General features: G+C 41.2%; 1 protein-coding gene across 1 annotated transcript in view; it reads left to right on the plus strand.

Annotated features, from left to right (window-relative positions):
- The first annotated feature begins 457 nt into the window (after positions 1–457).
- Positions 458–23,398, plus strand: part of MRPS5 (mitochondrial ribosomal protein S5) — a 29,066-nt gene continuing 6,125 nt past the window's right edge. Inside the window, exons 1-10 of the mRNA XM_078444745.1 lie at positions 458–654; positions 4,531–4,611; positions 6,329–6,466; positions 10,981–11,106; positions 12,746–12,979; positions 15,949–15,983; positions 17,671–17,761; positions 19,541–19,587; positions 20,292–20,349; positions 20,634–20,696. Of these exons, the coding sequence (XP_078300871.1) occupies positions 597–654; positions 4,531–4,611; positions 6,329–6,466; positions 10,981–11,106; positions 12,746–12,979; positions 15,949–15,983; positions 17,671–17,761; positions 19,541–19,587; positions 20,292–20,349; positions 20,634–20,696 (931 nt within the window). The 5' untranslated portion in view covers positions 458–596. The remainder of the gene's footprint in view (positions 655–4,530; positions 4,612–6,328; positions 6,467–10,980; positions 11,107–12,745; positions 12,980–15,948; positions 15,984–17,670; positions 17,762–19,540; positions 19,588–20,291; positions 20,350–20,633; positions 20,697–23,398) is intronic.

Consider the following 23,398-nt stretch of genomic DNA (forward strand, 5'->3'; position numbering starts at 1 on the left):
AAGCCACGAGTGGGGCTCGTGAAAAACCGTAGCATAGGTCTAGGTTACGAGCGTGTGACCAAACGTTAGAATCAGAACACACAAATGCGTGTGAAGTCCAAGGTAACAAGGTAACAGAAGTGCTTAAATAAATCTAACCAACTTCCAAGCTTTACTGAAGTTGGGTATGAACACTTTATACTCCTGGTCTTATTCACCTATTAGTTCTAAGCCTCCTGGAGACATCAGCCTTGGACCTTCACGTAGACCCTTTTCGCGCTCGTCTGTACCTCGCACTTCTTGCGAACGGCCCACAGCACCAACTCACTGCACCGGAGCGACCCGCCGCCTTCTCGGTTGCGCCCCCACCGGCAGCCAGCCCAAGCCCCGCCCCCGGGTCTTAATGCGAGGACCCTCAGCGGGGCTGTCCGCGGCGGCGCCGTACTCATTTCTATCCTGTCACCGGTGCAGACCATCTCTCACCTCGGTGTGCGCTGCGGTGCGGCATTTTGGCCTCGGGAATTCAGCCGCAGGCCGTGGCCAGCCGTTTGGCGAGAAGCAGTCGCGGCAGGCGGTGGAGAAAGCGACCTGGACAGAGGCTCTCTCAGGGCTCCACCATGGCGGCGGTGGTACGCGCTGCAGGCTGCCTCCCTGCGCTGTGTGGCTTGCCGGCGGGTGAGAGCCGGGACGCCGGGAGAGGGGCTCTGAGCGGGGACGGGAGCGGGGGCTCGCCTGCGGCCTGCAGATGCACGGGCAGAAAGAAGCGGCCTCTGAACCCATCATGCCGGGCTCCGATCCTGCCCGGAGCTGCTGTGTGACCTTGCACGCTTCCGCGCCCTCTCTGGGTCGCAGGGCTTCTGTCTGTAAAGTGAGGGTGGACTGGACGCTGTCCAAGGCTCGTTCCAGTTCACCGGACTCCTGCTGCGTGCTTGGCTAACAGGCGCGGGAAACTGGGGAGCAAGCATCGCCTTCCCGGCGGGCGTGACCCACAGGTTCCTTTGGTGAAGTCGATGTGGCAGTTCGAAGCCGATGGAGGCAGTCCTGCAGCTTGGGTCGGATAGGATTAGTGTCAGTCATTTTAGATCCCGGGCTGATCAGTGTCATTATTGAAAAGAAGGATGTTTTGAATGTCCTTAGTTTTGCTGTTACTGTTGTCTCCCCTCCCACCCCCCACCCCCGCCCCCCTTGTTGGTTTGCAGCCTGAGGAGGGTCAGTCTGCTGTATCCTTTAGCATAAGGTCTACCACTGTGCTTCATGACTAGGGCTTTTTTTCATCCTTCTATTTTATTGTAAACCCACAACCCAACATTCGTAATTCCAAATTCTAAAGACCTCTGAAAACGGAAAAGGTCTTGTTTGTTTCTTTTTGGTAACTCATTTTGTTGGGAAACTTAACCTGAAATGATTTGGCCGGAAATCTGACCTGAACATTCTTTACTTTTGTTCATGTTGTGACCACCTCCTCCTCTTTTCAAGGCTCCATTCAAATAACACCTGTAGCGTTTGTAGCTTTCCCTCATGAGTTCTTACTGTGTTCCAGGAACTATCTTAAAACTATTTAGGCTTTTCCTCACTTCATCTATACAGTGCCTTTGTGAGATAGATGCTTTTACTATTCTTATTTTGCAGACCAAGAATTAAGACACATAGGTTGAGAATTGTGTTCAAAGTTACACTGGGAGGAGGTCAGGTTTTTGCGCCCACACCATCTGGCTCCAGAGCCTGATTGTGTTTTGTTTTGTTTTGTTTTTTCTTCTTCTGGTGCATTATAAACTTTTCTTTTGGTAGCAGCTTTATTGAGATGTAATTTACACACCATACAATTCATCCTCTGAAGGTGTATGGTTCAGTGGTTTTTAGTATATCTGCAAATCTATACAACCATCACCATAATAAATTTTTAGAACATTTTCATCTCCCCAAAAACATACCCTTTTGCTCTCATCCCCCCGACTTGCTCATTGCTCCCAGCTCTAGGCAACCACTGATCTTTCTACCTCTATAGTTTGCTGTGTTCTGTATATTTCATATAGACGGGATCATATACTATGTGGTCTTTTGTGATTGGCTTGTTTCACTTAGCATAAGGTTTTCAAGATTCATTCATGTTGTAGCATGTAGCACTACCGCATTCTGTTTTATGGCTGAGTTTCTGTGGCATGTATCTACTACATTTTGTTTATCCATTTATCAGTTGATGAACATTTGGGTTTTTCCACCTTTTGGCTGTTATGCCTGATGTTGCTGTAAATATTTGTGTGCAGTATTTTTGTTTCTGTTGTGTATAGACCCGGGAGTGGAATTGCTTGATCAAACGATCAAATGGTAACTCCATGTTTAACTTTGAGGAATGGCTAGACTGTTTTCTAAAGTAGCTGCACAGTTTCACACTCCCGCCAGCAGTGCGTGAGAGTTCTTCTCTACATTCTTGTCAACGTTTGTTATTATTTGTCCTTTTGATTATAGTTATTCTAGTGGGTGTGAAGTGGTATCAGTTTGTGGTTTTGATTTGCATTTCCCTGGTGGCTTATAAACATCTTTTTTGTGTGTGTTTATTTGGCCATTTATGAATGTTCTTTGGAGAGATGTCTATTCAAATATTTACCCATTTTTTTTTTTTAATTTTTTTTAACGTTTATTTATTTTTGAGACAGAGAGAGACAGAGCATGAATGGGGGAGGGACAGAGAGAGAGGGAGACACAGAATGGGAAGCAGGCTCCAGGCTCTGAGCCATCAGCCTAGAGCCTGATGCAGGGCTCGAACTCATGGACCGCGAGATCGTGACCTGAGCTGAAGTCGGACGCTTAACTGACTGAGCCACCCAGGCGCCCCTATTTACCCATTTCTAAATTGGGTTGTCTTTTTATTAGTGAATTGTAAGAGTTCTTTCTATACTCTAGATATAAGTTCCTTGTCAGATAGATGATTTGCAAAAATTTTCTCCATTTGTGTGTTGTCTTTTCATTCTGAATATAGTGTCCCTTAAAACACAGTTTTAAATTTTAGTGAAGTCTGATTTATCTATTTACTCTTTGTTGCTTATGCTTTTAGTATATCTAAGAAACCATTGCCAATTCGAAGGTCATGATGATGTACTCTTATGGTTTTTTCTAAGAGTTTTATAGTTTTTCCTCTTACCTTTAGGTCTTTGACCCATTTTGAGCTGATTTTTATATATGGTATGAAGTAGCACTCTAACTTCATTGTTTTGCAAGAGGATATTCGTTTGTCCTAACACCATTTCTTTTTTCTTTTCTTTTTTGTTTTAATGTTTATTTATTATTGAGACACAGAGAGAGACAGAGTGTGAGCAGGGGAAGGGCTGAGAGAGAGGGAGACACAGAATCTGAAGCAGGCTCCAGGCTCTGAGCTGTCAGCACAGAGCCCAGTGCGGGGCTCGAACTCACGAACTGCGAGATCATGACCTGAGCCGAAGTCGGATGCTTAACCGACTGAGCCACCCAGGCGCCCCTGTCCTAGCAACATTTCTTAAAAAGATTGTTCTTTCCCCACTGATTTGTCTTGGTACCCTTTTCAAAAATCACTTACGAGTAAATGCTGTCAGAACTTGTTTGGAAGCACTCTGCTATGTGAAGTGGCACATAATACGGTTACAGCCTGAGACTGCGGGAGTTTCAGAGTCTTGAGAGAGGGGGACTGTCTCCCCCAGAGTGCTGGGGGGGCCACTTTGGGAACCAGGAGCCTTCACCAAGAGTGATATTTCAGGAGAACGTGTCAGAGACACAAAGGGATTGAAGAGCACAGTGTGTTCAAGAATGACTACAAGTTGGAGGTGTCTGGGTGACCAAGTGTCCAACTCTTGATTTCAGCTCAGGTCGTGATCCTGGGGTCATGGGACTGAGCCCTGCTTAGGGTTCTGTGCTGAGTGTGGAGCCAGCTTAAGATATTCTCTCTCTCTCTCTCTCTCTCTCTCTCTCTCTCTCTGTCTCTCTCCCCCTCTGCCCCTCTCCCTAGCTCACACTCTCAACCTCTGTCTTTAAAAAAAAAAAAAAAAAAAGAATGACTACAAAGTCTGGTGTAGTCAGAGAGGGTGGAGGGGAGAGTGGTGGCAAGTGAGGCTGATATGGGAGGTTGGGTCCTCGTTGCCGTCACGTAGGCTATGTTGAGGAGTTTTGAATTGGTGCAGGCAGTAGGGAGCCAAAGAATGATAAATCAGAGCTGGGAGGTGACCAGACTTGTTATTTTAGGAAGGGCTGGAATGAGAGGGGTAGCAGCAAAACCTACTAAGGGACTGTTGTTACTTTGTGGCTGAGGGATGGCACCTGAATAAAGAGGGGGCAGTGAGACCATAGGGGAGGGCGTAGCTGATAGATTTTTGCAGAGAATTAATAGGGCTTCGTAACTGGTTAGATGTGAGCATGAAGGAGAAGGTGATGCTGTCTACTTCATGTGGTCATGGAACCTGGAAATTATTCACTTCCTTCTCTTGGTTCTTTTATTCTATAGATGTTAATATTCTTTGGGTGTTAAAATGTTCCTTTTAATGCAGAAAGTATCTTAAAAGATTTTTTTTTTTTTTTAATTTACAGGTCACATATGGTCCAGGCAGCTTTACCTAAACACCTTTCCAACAGCTTCCATTTTGGCATTGAAGACTGTTCTCAGCAATGGTGAGATTCATTTATCCAACTACTGTTTCTTACAGGATCTAATGCTAGAGTGCTTCATGTAACTGTAAATGAACAGAGCACATACTTTTTTTTGGGGGGGGGGCATTCTTTATAATGGAAGTACATAAGGTCTAGAGTATTTTTCAAATTTTTTATGATTACAGTTGTTATAGTTCAAGGCTTTAAAAAATAATAGCTACAGTTTTTGACTAATTCCTATGTGCTAGGCTTGTAACACGTTATATTGGTTAATCGTCACCAGTTTTTATGAGGGGGTTGTCCTTTCCATCTTGCAGACGATGGAGTGAGTCTGTGAGAGGCTAAGTGACTTGCTCAAGATTGCACAGCCAGTAAATGGCAGGACTGGGTCCTGAGCTGTCTGGGGACTGTGATGCATCCTCGTAATGCAGGGTCTTTGCAGAGGCCTTTGCTTCTACATTGCCATAGCGCAGGGCCCTCTCTTCAGTCACTCTCCAGAAGGGAAGGAAACCAACCCTTGCTTGGTCCATGTTGTGCTTACGGTCCGTGGAACCCCCTTTCCCTATGGTTAGGGCGGAATTGAAATCTCATTGTTTTCTTGGCCTTTTGGAGCTTTACTTTTAGTCTTCCTCCCTTTCATATTATTAACCCCACTTGTGAAGATGCTTTCATACCTTGCTTGAGGGGTTCAGAAGAGGGTGGTGACCTGAACTCTTCCCTTTATTTGTTCACTGACTAGTTGGGTGACTCATTCGTTTGTAAACTACTGACTGTGCCCTCTATTGTGAGCCAGGTAGTGTCCCCAACCTGAGCTGATATGGGGCCTGCAGAAGCCTACGTGAGGAAGGCCAGAGACTGGCCTAATTTCCCAGAGACTCAAAAATAGCTGCTTTCACTCTTCGGCTTTCTATTCAAGCCTGTTGCCCTTAAATACACTTTATTCTCTCGAGGGCTGTTTTAATTCTCCTTTTCACTTTTCTCACAGTGACTAAATTCTCCACTGAAATGCAAAGCTGGAGTGTGTACGTGGTTTTTGTAATCCTGTCACCCCTGCCATTGCCCTCACTGGACACCACCATCCATGGGATTGGTCAAATGGCTGCCTCTAAGACATGGTTTTTCATAAAAACTTTATGTGATACATGCATGTAGTTAGAAAAATTCCAAGAACCACAAAAAAGCAAATCTCTCGTTCTAACCCCAAACGCATCAGTTTTCTTCCTCAGAGGCAACCGCTGTTCCCAGTTTCCTTTATATGCTTCTGAAATTAATCTATAAAGTATATTCATATCCCCTCCTGGTTTTTGCAACATGGAGGGCAGGATGTTCTACTGTTCTGCACCTTGCTCTTCTGAACAGGTCATTTATAGTACTTTCCACACGGGTACATGGCCCTGCTCATACAGCAGAGGTCGCCATTTGCCAAGACTACACTGTTGATTGTGGGCTCCTAAGGGCAAGTAGCAACCCTGGTAAGGACAGATCTCCATCTTTCTTCAGATGGCTACATCCGTTGTGTGGACAGACTGTAACTTCTGTAACTAGGATGGACATTTAAGTTAGCAGAATCAAGTTTTGATTTATATTTTAAAGAAAGACTGTCCTCAAAATACGATTCTTAAAAGTTCAGGATTTTAGTGACTTACTTTCATTAGTAATGATTCATTCTTTGGTGCTGGCAATATTTTCCCGCAGGCGTGGAACATCTAACCCAAAGTTTTATTCCGTCTCCCTACAGGCCCTTTGTCATCTCCAGGAACCAGAGGCAGCCGTCATTTTGCCAGCTTGACCCGTGCGCTACAGACACAATGCTGTATTTCTTCTCCCAGTAACTTGATGGGCCAGCAGTATAGATCCTATAGTTTCTTCACTAAATGTACGTAGACTGGCTACAAACTTCCCATTTCGTGAAACAGAAAAATAAAAGGTGCTTTCGTATCTTAATTTTTCTTCTTTTTCTTCTTCCTTTAGTGAATGAACACTTTAGAGACTAGTATATGATGTGCTATTAAAATAAAAGTAATCCTTAGAGTACCTCCTGGGATTATGTCGCATATTACCAGCGGTATTTGTACTGTTCTTTGGGGAGCACTCGTTTACTTTTATCCCCTTGGTTGGGTACCTGAGACCTAAGGAGTAGTGAATCGTGGCCCAGATCCCTGCTGATGTAGATTCACACCAAGAATATAATCAAAGTCTGTTTTTAGTTGCATTTCAGTTGAGGAGAGAGTACAAGTCAGGAAAAGTTAATTTTAAGTAGACATTGTTTTGCTAACACTGCTCTGACTTGCAGTAGTATTTGAAATAGTCGAGTCTGAACTGAAATTATCTTGATTCGTAATAAATGGAGATTGATTTCAGAACTCAGCATTAGACAAATTAAAAGAAATTAGAATTGGAATGCTTGGCTGGCTTACTCGGTAGAGCGTACAACTATTAATCTTGGGGTCGTGAGTTCATGCCTCATGTTGGGTGTAGAGATTACTTAAAAAAAAAAAGAAGAGCTTCTGTTTAAAAAAAAGAAATTAGGATTACAAAGCCAATTCATTTTAGATTATTTGGTAAATACAGAAAATCAAAAAGAAGAAAATCACCTATAATTCTACTACCTTAAAACACTGGTCGGCTACTTTTTTCATGCAACAGTGTATTAGATGTTTTTCCATGTCAGTACATAGACTTCTTCAGTGCAGTGTCGTGACTACAGAGTATTCCATTGTCACTTTATCAAAGATCACTTCACTTTGGAAGTCTTATAGTAGGTAGGTCATTTGTGTAGCAGTGCAGAAATGAGGACCAGGCTGTAGGGGGATTGCAACTAACACAGGCTCAGTTGTATCTGTGGATTTTGGTGCAAAGAGAAAAGAGGAAAAGATCAAAAATCAGAGTTCGAAGGACAGTTGCTACTGAATATATGTCATTTTGCACCATTATAAAGTCAAAAAATTACAAGTCAAGCCATCATAACCCAGGGACTGTCCGTTGTTTTTCCCCTGCCCTAGAAGTCCTTTTCTCTAACTCTTCTTGTTTTAGAGGTGCCCCTTGCCCTTTGACACCCCTGTCCGTGCACTGTTGTCTCATATCTGCCTCTGACTCTCCATTAGCCTACGTTCTTCCCCAGTTACAGGACTCTGAACCCTTATGAGTTTATTGCTCCCAAGTCACACTAAGGTTAACTTTAAGAGGATGACCTCAGTTGAAACTAGCATTGAGCTAGCTGGCTTTTGCTGTTTCAGTAGGAAATAGTCTTTGATTTTGTAAATTTCCTCCAAAAAACCCCCACAAAAACCAAAAACTATAATTTATCAAAACTCATTAAGATTTCCTAAGAGTATTTAACATTGTACTTGTAAATCTATCCCTCTGCTATGGGTGTGTGTGTGTGTGGAGGGGGGCGGGGATCTACCATTTAAATACCTTTGATCCAAATTAGCAAGTAGTTTACTTAGCATGATTAAGTCTGAAATAGCTCCATGTATCAAATTGGATGTAATAGTGGATTTTGCATATATGTATGTGTGTGTGTGTGTGTGTGTGTGTGTATAAAACATGAAATATATTTTACCTAACTATGGTAGTTAACAGGTGTATATGTTAATCTACCTAAGCCCTTCCAGAAATGACAGAAAGAGCTGAAATAATAGTAAATCTATTCTAAATAACATCTCAGGTTAATTAGAATCAGACCAGTATGTTCTGATGTTAAAATAGTAAAATCTCTGTCAAATAACTTAATTCAACTTAGAGCCATTGAAAAAATTATGTTTGTGAATAATAGTAAGAATATGAGATAAGGCTCACAATGTAATGTGTAAAAAAAACCAGCATGCAAAATTGTACATGTAGCATAATTTCAGTTTTGTCTAAAACAAATGAAATATGTATGTACACTTATGTGTATATGCATGAAGGAAGAAAAAATGTATGTTCTGATTTAACAGTGGGATTATGATTAATTTTTGTATGCTTGTCATAGTGTTTATATTTTCCAAATTTCATTTTTTACTTCACTTTATTTTTTTAAATGTTTATTTATTTTTGAGAGAAAGAGACAGAGTGTGAGTGGGGGAGGAGCAGGGAGAGAGGGAGCTGTCAGCACACAGCCCAACGTGGGGCTCGAACTCCCGGACTGTGAGAAACGGCCTGAGCCAAAGTCGGATACTTAACTGAGCCACCCAGACACCCCTATATTTTCTAAATTTTAAAAAGTAACTATTTCTGTTATAATCTGAAAAAAGACTAAAACCATTTTTAATAGCATAATGGCATTCAAGAGTTGACATATGACTCACTGTCTTTTCCCGATGTAGTTCGAAATTTTATTTTCCTCTTAGAATATGTAATAAAGAAAATGAACTAAACTTTTTAGTCTTTTACATCTTTGTGTCAATATCAATTTCTTTTTAAAATCAGATCCTTTTTAGTATTTTTTTTTTTTAGAAATAAAGAGTATACCCTTTTATTTATTTATTTATTTTTTAACGTTTTTATTTATTTTTGAGACAGAGAGAGACAGAGCATGAATGGGGGAGGGGCAGAGAGAGGGAGACACAGAATCAGAAGCAGGCTCCAGGCTCTGAGCCATCAGCCCAGAGCCCAACGCGGGGCTTGAACTCACAGACTGTGAGATCGTGACCTGAGCCGAAGTCGGATGCTTAACCGACTGAGCCACCCAGGCGCCCCAAGAGTATACCCTTTTATTAAAAAAAATTTTTTTTTAATGTTTACTTATCTTTGAGAGAGAGAGAGAGACAGAGTACAAGTGGGGGAGAGCTAGAGAGAGAGGGACACAGAATCGGAAGCAGGCTGCAGGCTCTGAGCTGTCAGCACAGAGCCTGATGCGGGGCTCAAACCCACGAACCGTGAGATCATGACCTGAGCTGAATTCAGATGCTTAACCAATTGAGCCACCCAGGTGCCCCAGATCCTTTTTAGTATTAATGAGTGATTTGCTTATTCTAAATGAAGAAAAACTAATTGACCTCTTAATATGCCCCCATTAAAAGTGCTTTCATTGTGAACTTTCAAGTTTTTGATGGCATCTATAGGTAGCACCATTTTTAAGCGGTTAGGAAATAAAATAAAATGTTTAGTGAGAATTTAGTTTGGGGTTGGTGATTTTATTTCAAACTTGTGTTCTTTTAAGTGAATCAGCGTCAAAGTTTGAGCTCAACTTAAAGCCTTTGCTCTGATCAGGGAGGTGCAAAGCAGCATGTGATGTGGAATCTCAGTTACTTCTGAGCTTCAGTTATGAAGATCAACTCTAATATGTATGTGTTTACATAAATGGGATACCGAACAGATTAAAGCCTTTAAAAATATAAATCCAAAACATTTTTCCCTTTCCATGCTATCTACTCAGAAGATCAAGGGAAGACCTTTCAGGAAGCAAGCAGGTAGAACTTTTAAACCCTAAGGGTAAGAGAATGAAGATAACTCATTTGTTTTCCGGAATATGTTTAGTATTTCCGGCATGTAGGTAGATGTATCTTAGGGTTTTGAGTACTACAACATTTGTGTGGCTGTGATTCTTTATTAAATAAGTTGGTAATGGGACAGAATCTATGACTGTAAAATCAATTGGTGATACTGTGAAAGGCTGGAAGTCCTTGGGAAGATAGGACTTAAATTGGCTACATCAATAGAATTCAGTAGTGTCGAAAGTAATGAATCTGAATATTCCACAAGTACAGAGGGGTAAGTACTGATTGAAATGTATGGTAGTAAAAGATTTGGGGATCCTAGAAATTCACAAATGGAAATAAATCAGCAGTGTAGGGGTCTATACATCAAGTGAAAGGCAAGCATGGTTTGAGAATACACACACTCTATGCAAATATTAGCTATCAGACTCCTACCTCCTCATTCCTTCCTATGTATGGTTTAGATTTTAATTAGAGTTGAAGGTGAATGTGGGCATCTTATTTTGAAGGATGCACAGAGGTATTTAAGGCATTCACAGAAGAATAGAGCAAACAGTTCACAGTATTAAGATTTATGAGTTCAGATTGCAATGTTGATTCTTGTTTGGGCTAAGAAACCTGTATTTAAGGATAGGTATTATCTCAGTGGTTATAGTGGTGGCAGGAGGGCAGGGAAGAGACCTGTAACATAGTTGATGAGATGTCTGGGAAATGAACTACCGGCAAATGGGATTTAAATGTTGGCTGTCTTTTGTGGAGGGAGGCCATGCGCTTTGAGAATAGTATAGTCATCTCTTGGGTTGTCCAAATGTAACCATGTGTTTGATATGTATAAAGAATGATATAATTTTATTTTCATCACCACAGTGATACAAGTGAGCTGGACTCTTTGGGCCTTTTTTATTCAGCAGGGGACCACAGATCATTGCTTGGTAATTAAAAAACCAAAAAACCTGTTTCATTACAGTGACAGCAGATGAGCTATGGAAAGGCGCTTTAGCAGAGACTGGTGCAGGAGCAAGAAAAGGAAGAGGCAAAAGAACTAAGAAAAAGAGAAGAAAGGATTTGAACAGGGGTCAGATCATTGGTGAAGGTAAGCTTATTTATAAAAAGTCTAATGTGCTTTTTAAAGTTTCCCTCCCAGTTTTGTAGAGATTTTTATAGCCTAGAAGCCTCATACATTTCTCATGAAGGGCATTAGGTTTGCAGTTTTAGAATTAAACCAAATGGCTCACTTAATGCCCCATGATTCTGGGGGAAGAAAATCCCATAGGAATTCATTTGGTTATTCATTCCACAAGCCTAAGTGCCCTTGCGTCACATCTTCTGTGACAGTGCCCTCAAGGGTCTTATGATTCGGTGAAAGTTGGCAAACCTCTGCAGAGGGCCAGATGGTCAATATTTTTAGCTTTGTGAGCCACATGGACTCTGTTACAACTCTTCAACTCTGCTAAGGGGGCACAGAAACAGTCCTAGACAATATATGATCTAACCAGGAGAGCTGTGTTCCAGTAAAACTTTATAAAAACAAGTGGTGGGCAGGATTTGGCCCCTGAGCCTTAGTCTGCCAACCCCTGGAAACATAACTGTTTATACTTGTGTTTTTTAAAGAGTAAAAATTGTATAGTGTACTTGGATCAACATTTTGTGCTATGGTTATTGACCAATTATCCTTGGTAATAATAGCTTTCAGGCATAAAGAAAACACCTTTCACTGCACTTACGTGTCTACTTGAATCTTTTTCTCTGATGACTCACCTTATATCTTATTTTATTTTTTAACTTTTTAAAAAGTACAGCAATCATATGTGTATACTTTCTCAGTAAAAAAATTCAAAGATTGTAGAGAAATCTGAAGTCCCCTTGATGCCCTTTCTATCTCCCCACCAATCCCAGTTGCTGCCCCCCAAGGAAGGCACTGATCTCATTTTGATATGTTTCCTTCTGACCTTTTTTATTAAAAAACAATTTTTTTTTTTTTTTAACATTTGTTTAGTTTTGAGAGACAGAGTACGACCAGGGGAGGGGGAGAGAGAGAGGGAGACACAGAATCTGAAGCAGGCTCCAGGCTCTGAGCTGTCAGCACAGAGCCCGACAGGGAGCTCAAACCCATGAACCATGAGATCATGACCTGAGCTGAAGTTGGACGCTTAACTGACTGAGCCACCCAGGTGCCCCTTCTTCTGACCCTTTTTAATGTTTTTATATACATAAATACCCTAAAAGAAATACATAATTTTCTTTTTAAAAAAGTAAATTCTATCATATGGTACATTCTGTCCTATAATTTACTTTTTTCACTAATATTAGGTCTTAGAAATTGTTCCACATCAGTATCTCTATAGCAACCTCATTCTTTGAATTTAGTGTAGAATATATACGGGTTGAAGATGCTGTAGTCATTTAACCAGTCCACTATTGCTGTACATTTCGATCTCTTCCACTCTTTGCCTTTACAAGTAACACTTCAGTGGACCTCCTTGTCCAAGCACACTTACGCCTCGTAACTGTGTGGGAATGTTTCTGTAGGTAGCATTAAGTGGGATTACTAGTTATTACAGTAGGTACACTTAAAATTTTAATAGATGGTGCCAAGTGGCCTGCCAAGTGATTGTTAGTTTAAGCTCCCTCCGGCAGCATCATTATCTGTACACCCCTTGCCTACCATTTTAGCACGTAAGAAACGAATGATTTTTAAAAATTCTTATTAATGTATGTTTTCAAACCTCCAGGGCGTCATGGCTTCCTATGGCCTGGTCTCAATGTCCCTCTCATGAGAGACGGAGCTGTGCAGACCATTGCCCAAAGAAGCAAGGAAGACCAGGAGAAGATAGAGGCGGAGATGGTCCAGCAGAGGGAAGAGTGGGACCGGAAGAGGAAGATGAAGGTTAAACGGGAGCGAGGATGGAGTGGAAACACGTGGGGAGGCGTCAGTCTTGGCCCCCCGGACCCTGGTCCCAATGGAGGTAGCTGAGTCCTGGTGTTGCTTACCTTTGTGATGGAGAGAGTACTTGTAGTTCTAGAATTCCTTAAGTGGATTTTACTTGTCTGTTTAGATTGCCTTTTTCCAAAAAAAGGGATTTGAGCATTATTGAAATAACTTCGTGTTAATTACTCAGTTGTATTTTATGGAACACTAGAGGCCCATACGCAAAAGTAGTCCACACACAGGATGCAAAGCATTGGCTTCTGGAATCCTTACTCTGTGGCTTCTCAGAGCCTTGAATGTGGTGGTCTATTTGAGAGCTATACAGACCTACTTGTCGGGTGCAGTTCCTCAAACACAGGTGCTCATGGGGTACCTATGGAGCAGCGTGGCTTGGGAGTTCTGTTTTGATAACAGAAGATAAACCAGAGAGTTGTCATTCAGTGTCATAAAAGCATACATGAAATAAAAATTGCTAATACTTATCAGGCCAAATTAGAAAATGAAGTCCTCCCCACACCACCCCATCCCGAATATGTAAAGAAGTAAAACTCACGTGAAAAATTCAATATTGTCAATGAGTAGGAGATGAAGAAATAGATAAGTTTGGCTACTTTGTTAAATTTGGCTTAAAGAGGAGAGAAGTTGAGATGGAGAGATTCAGGTAAACATGCTTAGAACGGAGCAAAATGCTTCAGTTGAGTGGATGAAGGTATGGGAGGGAGAGAAAAAAACTCATAAACTAAAACCCTAATGAGGACCCAGACCCAGGGTGGATAAATGGATTAACTCGTGACTATGGGTTCAGGTGGAGCCTATGTTGTTGGTAGTGGAAATGTGGGCCTGCTGGGGGTGTGGTGGGTGAGTGGTAGCTGTCTGGTGGCTTCATTTAGTCTGTGAGGAGGAGATGGGGTCATCTGCTGAAAGTAGGATGAGCATTGATGAGCATGGGCACCAGAATATTTTGATGAAGAGACAGGTATCTAGGACTGGCTTCAAAATTACCCAATGGCAGCAAAACTAAAAGGCAACCGACAGAATGGGAGAAGATATTTGCAAATGACATGTCAGATAAAGGGTTAGTATCCAAAATCTGTAAAGAACTTATCAAACTCAACACCCAAAAAATGAATAATCCAGTGAAGAAATGGGCAAAAGACATGAGTAGATACTCTTCCAAAGAAGACATCCAGATGGCTAACACACATGAAAAGATGCTGAACGTCACTCATCATCAGGAAAATACAAATCAAGACCACAATGAGATACCGCCTCACACCTGTCAGAATGGCTAACATTAACAACTCAGGCAACAACAGATGTTGGCGAGGATGCGGAGAGAGAGCATCTCTTTTGCATTGTTGGTGGCAATGCAAGCTGGTGCAGCCACTCTGGAAAACAGTATGGAGGTTCCTCAAAAAACTAAAAATAGAACTACCCTACAACCTAGCAATTGCACTGCTAGGTATTTACCCAAGGGATACAGGTGTGCTGTTTCGAAGGGGCACATGCACCCCCATGTTTATAGCAGCGCTGTTGACAATAACCAAAGTATGGAAAGAGCCCAAATGTCCATCGATGGATGAATGGATAAAGATGTGGTATGTATATACAGTGGGGTATTACTTGGCAATCAAAAAGAATGAAATCTTACCATTTGCAACTATGTGGATGGAACTGAAGGGTATTGTGCTAAGTGAAATTAGAGAAAGACAAATATCATATGACTTCACTCAAATGAGGAATTTAAGATACTAAACAGATGAACATAGGGAAGGGAAGCAAAAATAATAATGAAGATAGGGAGTGGGACAAAACATAAGAGACTTAAAAAAAATTTTTTTTTAATGTTTATTTGTGAGAGAGAGAGACAGAGCGTGAGCAGGGGAGAGGCAGAGAGAGAGGGAGACACAGAATCCAAAGCAGGCTCCAAGCTCTGAGCTGTCAGCACAGAGCCCGACTCGGGGCTCGAACTCAAGAACCATGAGATCGTGACCTGAGCCAAAGTCAGACGCGTAACCGACTGAGCCACCCAGGTGCCCAAGGGACTTTTAAATATAGAGAACAAACAGAGGGTTGCTGGAGAGGTTATGGGAGGGGGGATGGGTTAAATGGGTAAGGGGCTTTAAGGAGTCTGCTGCTGAAATCATTGTTGCACTATATACTAACTACCTTGGATGTAAATTAAACAATAAATAAATTAATTTAAAAAAATTACCCAACGAAGTAGGAATTGGACAGAACTTAGAGGAAAGAAGATTGGCTAGGAGTTGATAATTGTCGAAGCTGGCTAATGGGTGTGTAAGACTTCATTTTGTTGTTCTATCTTATTTTTTATGTGAGTGAAATTTTCTATAGGAAAAAGTTAATAAAAATCAGAGAACCCAGAGTGTTTGAAATGGCTGCTGTGGTGAGTGGAAAGAGACATAAAAGGCCAACAGGCAGCAGGGAGGACTTGACTGAGTTGGAGACGATGACTTTTTTGTGGCCCACGTGTGTACTCTGCTTTGACTTCTCTCTAGCAGCGGCACCCGGTAGGTCAGGTGTGGCCAGAGAGTTGCCTTGATTCTGGCCTAGATGGTATGGTGGGGAGAGAAGAGGGGGAAGAAGTTGAGGCTATTTGCAACGTCTGGTGGAAGTGATGGCTTGTGGTGTCTTGGCTGAGTGGCAGAGGCTGTGAAGACCGTAGGGGGTCCGAGGGAAAATAAAGAAGGGGTCAGGAGTCTGGTGGTGCTGGGGAGCTCCAAGAACCACCCCTTGTGAGTTGCTGAGTGAGAGAGCTGCAGGGGTAGGAGGATGCAGTCAGGGAGATGGCCGAGTTGTCGGAATTTAGTGGTGGAGCAGTCTGGTGATCATGGAGGACTAGGGTGTGGCCTGGGGAGTGACACGAAAAGATCTGAGATTCCTTCTCACTTAAAAATCAGTGATGGTGCCTGGTTTGAGAAATGCTTTTGTGCACTAATTGTAGAGATCCGTTTATCTACATGCCTTCTTCTTTTCTCTCCACAGAAACATATGATGATTTTGATACCAGAATACTGGAGGTAGGCGTGCTGCATCACTTACCCAGTTGAGCCTTTAGAGAAGTTGGTGTGGGTAGAGCGGGAATAGTGCGAGTGGAACCATGAGGAACAGCCTTTGGTGCGTGATTTTTTTCTGAGACACGGAGCTGGTTCGGATAAGGGAATAACAAAACTTTAATTTCAGTTACTTGATCCTGGCTGTCCTGACTGCTGCCCTCTTTTGGGGGCTACCAGTTGCGTTCTCATGACAAGGCAACTTCAGGGGTACGGTCAAGAACAGAATTTGGAGATTACTATTGAAACCCTCCCTTCTAAAGCTAGCATGAGCAATCTGTCCTGGCACTCAGTTCATGGGGCAGGGTAAGAAAGCTTTGAGTTGCTGTGAATGCCCAGCTCTTGATGGGGAAATAATCTTTTGGGCTGTTTGCAGGCCGTTGAAACTGAAGCCTGTGTCAGGGAAATATCAGTCACTTTTTCCAGGGTGATTGAAAATCACCAAAATAGTCCACTTTTCTTTGAGCTAGTGCTGCATACTTGGCCAGTGTTAACTATCATTTGGAATAACCATTTATTGATTTTGTGATTGAATATGTATATTATGTATGTATATGAATGTATGTATGTATATGTATACATATGAATATGTATATTGTGATGAATATGTATGTATATTATGTATATTATTTCATCAATATCAGTACTTTATGTTTACAAGCATTTTATGTCTTTGGGGCCCAGTTTATATCTTTTGGAAGTTAATCCCTTTGAAGAATTCTTATATGTGGATGATCACCTGTAAGATTGTCCACGGGTGTGGACTCGACCTTTTCCTTTAACCTTACTTTTGGGAAGGGACCTGCCATGTAAGCAGTTTAAGGTAACAGTTTCATAGATCCTGGCCTTTTAAATATGCCAAAACAAAACAAACAAAAACACAGATTTTCCTGTAGTTTCTAGTAAGCAGGTATTTCTAAATTTTGTATTATCCGGTGAGCCTGTGAGCCTAAACCTTAGCATAGAGATTCAGTCCTGTGCTCATTCTTTCTGTAGACTGCATTTTCATTTCTAAGATACACATCTTCTTTGTTTTAACATCTCTGATCACCGGGAATATGTCTTATAATAAGTCAGTTACAAATTCTTTCAAAGTTTGGTCAGCAACTTTCTTCCTTTGTGAAATTCACTAAAATAGTGTATATTGAGTTGTATGGTTTCCCTTTTTTTTTTTTAATTTTTTTATTGTTTATTATTTTTGAGAGAGAGAGAGAGAAACAGAGAGCAAGCAGGGAAGGGGCAGAGGGAGAAGGAGACACAGAATCTGAAGCAGGCTCCAGGCTCTGAGCTCTCAGGACAGAGCCCGACATGGGGCCCGAACTCACAGACCGCGAGATCACGACCTGAGCTGTAGTCAGCCGCCCAACCAACTGAGCCACCCAGGTGCCCCGAGTTGTATGGTTTCTAATCCGTTCAAAAGTTATCTCCGTTCAGCCTTCTAACAACCTTAGGAAATAGGAAGGGAAAGTTCGATTTTACCACTAGAGAAACTGCAGAGAGAGGTTTCCTTTGGAGAGTTGCTGTTGCTACTCATGACTTAGAGGATGTTGTAGCTACTCAGGTGGTGCTGTGTGTGTGTAAGGGGCTCAGTCCAGTTCCCTACTTCAGAATTTCCTTAAGGTGTAATATATATATGAAACATTTTGTGTTTTAGGTAAGAAATGTTTTCAACATGACAGCAAAAGAGGGAAGAAAGAGATCAGTCCGAGTCCTGGTCGCTGTGGGGAATGGCAGAGGAGCCGCAGGTGACCGGGGTGTGATATGCATGGTGCTGGAGGTGGGGGCAGAGGACAGGTGTGGCCTGGGCTCAGCCCTGGAGTCTGCGGGTTCTTGCCCGTGCCCAGCCCCTTTGTACAGATTAAGCCTTTTAAGTGCATAAGCCTTGTGGTAAACACATAAAATCCCTTGGAGGGAAAAGGAACAGAAGTTCCTCTATCTGCCTTTTTCTATGAGAACAATGGATATTTTAAAAGGCTTAAGACACTGTTGTCTTATGTATAATGAAAAACTAGGGAGGGAAAGCCACTAAATGTTCAACAGTAGGGGTGTAGTTACGAGAGGAGTATATCCAGGGCGCCTGGGTAACTCAGTTTAAGTGTCTGACTCTTGATTTCAGTTCAGGTCATGATCTCACAGTCCTGAGATTGAGCCCCATAGGCCCTGTGCTGGTCATAGAACCTGCTTAAAACTCTCTCTCTCTCTCTCTCTCTCTCTCTCTGTCTTTCTCTCTCTTTCTCTCTCTCTCTCTCTCTCTCCCTTTCCCTCTCCCTCCCTCCCTTCTTCTCCCTCTCCCTCTGCCACCCCTCTCCTGTGTGCATGTGAGCACTTTCTCTAAAAAAAAAAAAAGTATAGCCACACATTGTAATATTCTGTAGCCATTAAAGTATATATTAGAAAATTATTTATGAAATAACGCTAATTAAAAATAAACAAAAAAACTTCATATAAGACTGTATAATACAATCCCAATTTTTTGTTTTGTTTTTTTTTAATATAAAGTATGTTTATATGCAAAGACTAGAAGGATATACACTGAAATGGTTAATAATGTTTAATCTGTAGGTTTGCCAGTCATTTAAACTTTCTTCTTTATACTTCTCTGTAAAATTTCCCCAGTGAACATCTGGTTTTGAAATGTATACACGAACGTGTACGGGAGAGAAAATTGGAAAACTGCCTACTGACGCTTTTTGTCTTTAAGTTTATTTATTTTGAGAGAGAGAGAGTGCGCAAGACGGAAAGGAGCAGAGAGAGAGAGAGAGAGAGAGAGGGAGAGAATCCCCAAGCAGGCTCTGTGCTGTCAGCGTAGAGCCCCACGCGAGGCTTGGACTCACAAACTGGGAGATCATGATCTGAGCTGAAATCAAGAGTCAGACGCTCAACTGACTGAGAAATCCAGGCGCCCTGCTTTATATTACTTTCTTATATATAATTTAAAAATAAAATACATTCTTCAAAATAAAGAATTAATGGTGATAGCAAATAATGGCAGCATTTCCATTAATTTGTGATAAATTTCATTTTATAGGGTTAAGCATTCACAAACTTAAGAATTGTTGATTTTATTTCCTGGTTAATTGAAATTTGAATTGCATTTGTAAGTTCCAGGGAAGTCATGGTTTTTCTTTATAGCAGTGTATATTTTTCCCCAACCTTTCTGGTTGTTTTAATCTATTTTAAAAAATGTTCAAAACCATTTATCTTATTAGTTTAGAGCATGATTAGTTTTTGTTTAAGTATATTTCGTTTTATCTAGAGACTTACAAAAGGTAATGTTATACACCTAACCTTGGATTTCATAGATACTTTCAAATGTAATCTTTCCAAAATGCCCCAAAACAGATAGGCAAATCTCAGTAGCCTCATGTTTTATGGTTTGTTTTGGATAGCAGGTTTTCTGTGGGCAGAAGATGAAATGCTACGAAATATTGTAGGAACTGAAACTTAAAATGTAGTGAAAGACAGTATGTGCCAAATTTATGCCCCTTATTTTATTTGTCATTTTTTTTTTTTTTTTTTTTAAGGTTTTGCCATTGGGAAAGCCACTGAACGAGCAGATGCTTTCAGAAAAGTACGTACATTTTTCTTTTGTTGATACTAAAAGTTCGGTGTGCTAGGTACCATTAGAACCACACACACAAAAAATAATAAAAATAAGAACCCTCCTCTGAGGCTTACTGTCAACAGTTACTTAACTCATACATAGCCTAAGCAGTACCTGTTTTCTTTTGCGTCATTTTTAGCAGACTTGTGATTGCTTCCCAAAAGTATGAGACAGCTGGGAAGGCTTGAACTCTGACAGAATGTTCGAAGATACTAAGGAATTATTGTTAATGTTTTTTAGATATGATAGTGATACTGTGGTTATAAGTTTTTTTTTGTTTTGTTTTGTTTTGTTTTTTAATTTTTTTAACGTTTATTTATTTTTGAGACAGAGAGAGACAGAGCATGAACAGGGGAGGGTCAGAGAGAGGGAGACACAGAATCCGAAACAGGCTCCAGGCCCTGAGCTGTCAGCACAGAGCCCGATGCGGGGCTCGAACCCACGGACCGTGAGATCATGACCTGAGCCGAAGTCGGCTGCTTAACCGACTGAGCCACCCAGGCGCCCCATAAGTTTTTTTAAATTAAGTCTTTTTATAAGTATATAATGAAATGTTTAAGTTGGAAATTTTCGGTAATAAAATATTTTCTGCAAGCTATTTTTTAACATCTCCAAGAAAATGTAAATTCCAATAGTAGATTTAAGAATAGTGTTTTCCTTCTTTCTTTCAGGCAAAGAACAGAGCAGTACAATATTTACACTATGTAGAACGGTACGAAGACCATACAAGTGAGTGTTAATCATTTGTAGGATTACACTTGTTTCATTATATGTGACAATATATCTCTAAGGCCATCTTCGCGGTTCTCTGCTTGTTACCATGTTCTGGAACAAATAATTATATAAGATGCATAAACAAATTTTCTTCCCTAGTGATGAGTGAAATCAGAATCTTGTCACTCATCCTTGGCCAACGTGTGCTGGCTCCTTTGGTAGCATTAGTTCTGTGGTGGCATTTGCAAGGGCATTAAAGCTACACACCTAATCCTTATGCTTATGTTTTTATCCTCCAGTATTCCACGATATTTCTTTGACATTTAAAAGGACGCATATCAAGATGAAGAAAAAACCCAGAGGTAACCGAAAACACTCTTATAATTTGTTAAAGCAGAGTAATTATCTCAATTCCATCCTGTCCTGTATTTTTGATCAGTTGTATTGAACTCATTTTGAAAATACCAAAATGGAAAGGCCTGAGTTTCATTTAAGAAGGCCGAGGCTCCCAGGGAAATAAAATGTAGTCAGCGCACTCAGGCTCCTGTGAACACAGGCGTGTACCAGGGGTAATTCTAGGTGGGAAGAGCATACTCTGAATAGGAAATAGTAATGGAATGAATCATTGGGTTTGGATAAGCGCGAGCATTCATTTCTCCTTGAGAATTCATTGATGTTGTTAGATGGCCTACTTACAGCTTCTTCAGTTCCAGTCATTTATTCACATCGTCAAAGATTGATTGAACATCATCTGTGAGCTGGGTGCTATGCTAAGCTCTGGAAGCAGAGGTAGACTTTCTTCCTGTTGCAAGCAAGGAGGCAGAGTTCAGGGTCACAGAGCTGTGGCAGTCATGCCCAGCGGACTTTGGGTATAGAATTCTTGAGCACTTTGATTTTGTTTAGCTATGGTTCTACAGTAAAAATGATACTCTTGGTATATCTTTATTTTGTTTTATTTTATTAAAAAATTTTTTTTAACATTTATTTATTTATTTATTTATTTATTTATTTATTTATTTTTATTTTTGGGACACAGAGAGACAGAGCATGAACGGGGGAGGGGCAGAGAGAGAGGGAGACACAGAATCGGAAACAGGCTCCAGGCTCCGAGCCATCAGCCCAGAGCCTGACGTGGGGCTCGAACTCACGGACCGCGAGATCATGACCTGGCTGAAGTCGGACGCTTAACCGACTGTGCCACCCAGGCGCCCCATCATTTATTTATTTTTGAGGGAGAGCGAGAGCATGAGCAGGGGAGGGGCAGAGAGAGAGAGGGAGACAGAATCCGAAGCAGGCTTCAGGCTCTGAGCTGTGAGCACAGAGCCTGATGCGGGGCTTGAACTCAACAAACCATGAGATGGTGACCTGAGCCAAAGTTGGACACTTACCTGACTGAGCCACCCAGGCACCTCTATCTTTATTTATTTATTATTTTTACAGTTTATTTATTTATTTATTTTGAGAGAGAGAGAGAACAAGTAGGAGAGGGGCAGAGAGAGGGAGAGACAGAATCCCAAGCAGGCTTTGCGCCATCAGCCCAGACCTTGATTCGGGGCTTGAACTCAGAGACTGTGAGATCATGACCTGAGTTGAGATCAAGAGTCAGATGCTTAACCGACTGAGCCACCCAGGTGCGTGCCCCTCTAGGCATATCTTTAAAAGTTTGGATCAGGGGCGCCTGGGTGGCTCGGTCGGTTGAGTGACCGACTTCAGCTCAGGTCGTGATATCACGGTTTGTGAGTTCGAGCTCCGCCTCGGGCTCTGTGCTGACAGCTCAGAGCCTGGAGCCTGCATCGGATTCTGTGTCTCCCTCTCTCTCTGCCCCTTCCCTACTCACGCTCTGTTTCTCTCTGTCTCAGAAATAAATAAACATTAAAAAAAAAAAAATTAAAAAAAAAAGTTTGGATCAGAAAAAGAATAAGACACCTAAATTTTTCATGTCAAAGCTAGGACGTGGAAATCAATCAGGAGGAAAAAACATCAAATTCAGTACTAATTTTGCACCAAGAGAACCTGCCTATTTTTAAGTGAACTTACCTTCTGCTTTAAAATCACAGTCATTCATATGCCTAATAAAAACCTTTATTTATTATTAGAAAAAGTATTAAATTGAACACTTAGACGTCAAGCTTATACTTGCACGATTCCTATGATAGCTACTACCCTGAGTGGCTATTGAGCACTTGAAATGTGGCTACTGAGATCTGTGAAGCACAAAGGCTTAGTATGAAAAAAAAAAAAAAAGAATGTAAAATATCTCAAAATTATTGTATTGATTACATGTTGAAATGATAGTGTTTTGGATATACTAGGTTAATACAATATATTACTAAAAATAATTTTACCTTTTTTTTTTTTTAATTTTTTTTTAACATTTATTTTTGAGACAGAGAGAGACAAAGCATGAGTGGGGAGGGGCAGAGAGAGAAGGAGACCCAGAATCTGAAACAGGCTCCAAGCCGTCAGCACAGAGCCTGACGCGGGGCTCGCCTGACGCGGGGCTCGAACTCACAAACTGTGAGATCATAACCTGAGCCGAAGTCGGACACCCAACCGACTGAGCCACCCAGGCGCCCCAATTTTACCTTTTTTTCTGAAATGTATCAGTGAGAAAATTTGAAATTCCATCTATGGCTTGCATATATGGCTTATGTCCTATTTCTGTTGAACAGCGTTGGTTTAGATACATCTATATCCACATGATTTTTGAAAGATAGCTACAGTTTTCATTAATTGCCCAAGTTACCTTTTTTATCTTCCCTGTCTCCTTAAGCTGTATCTTTCAGGTTTCTGTCTAGTTGAACACATTCCCTGTGCATTGAGGTTAAATATTCTGATTTTGAAGCTGAAACAGTGTGATACATTATAGACAGCATTTCCTATACTATGTTCCTGTGCATCACTATTTCTATGAGCAGATACTAATAAGTGTGAACTCCAGAAAGAGTGTCATGTGGGAAAATGATAAAGGAAAGTAAAAAAAAAAAAAAAAATGTTTGTACATCTTTGTGATTGTCACAGTCTTTTTTTTTTTAATTTTTTTTTTTTTTTAACATTTATTTAT

This window comes from Panthera onca, chromosome A3 (genome assembly GCF_046562875.1).
Source record: "Panthera onca isolate mPanOnc1 chromosome A3, mPanOnc1 haplotype 2, whole genome shotgun sequence".
NCBI classification, from domain to species: domain Eukaryota; kingdom Metazoa; phylum Chordata; class Mammalia; order Carnivora; family Felidae; genus Panthera; species Panthera onca.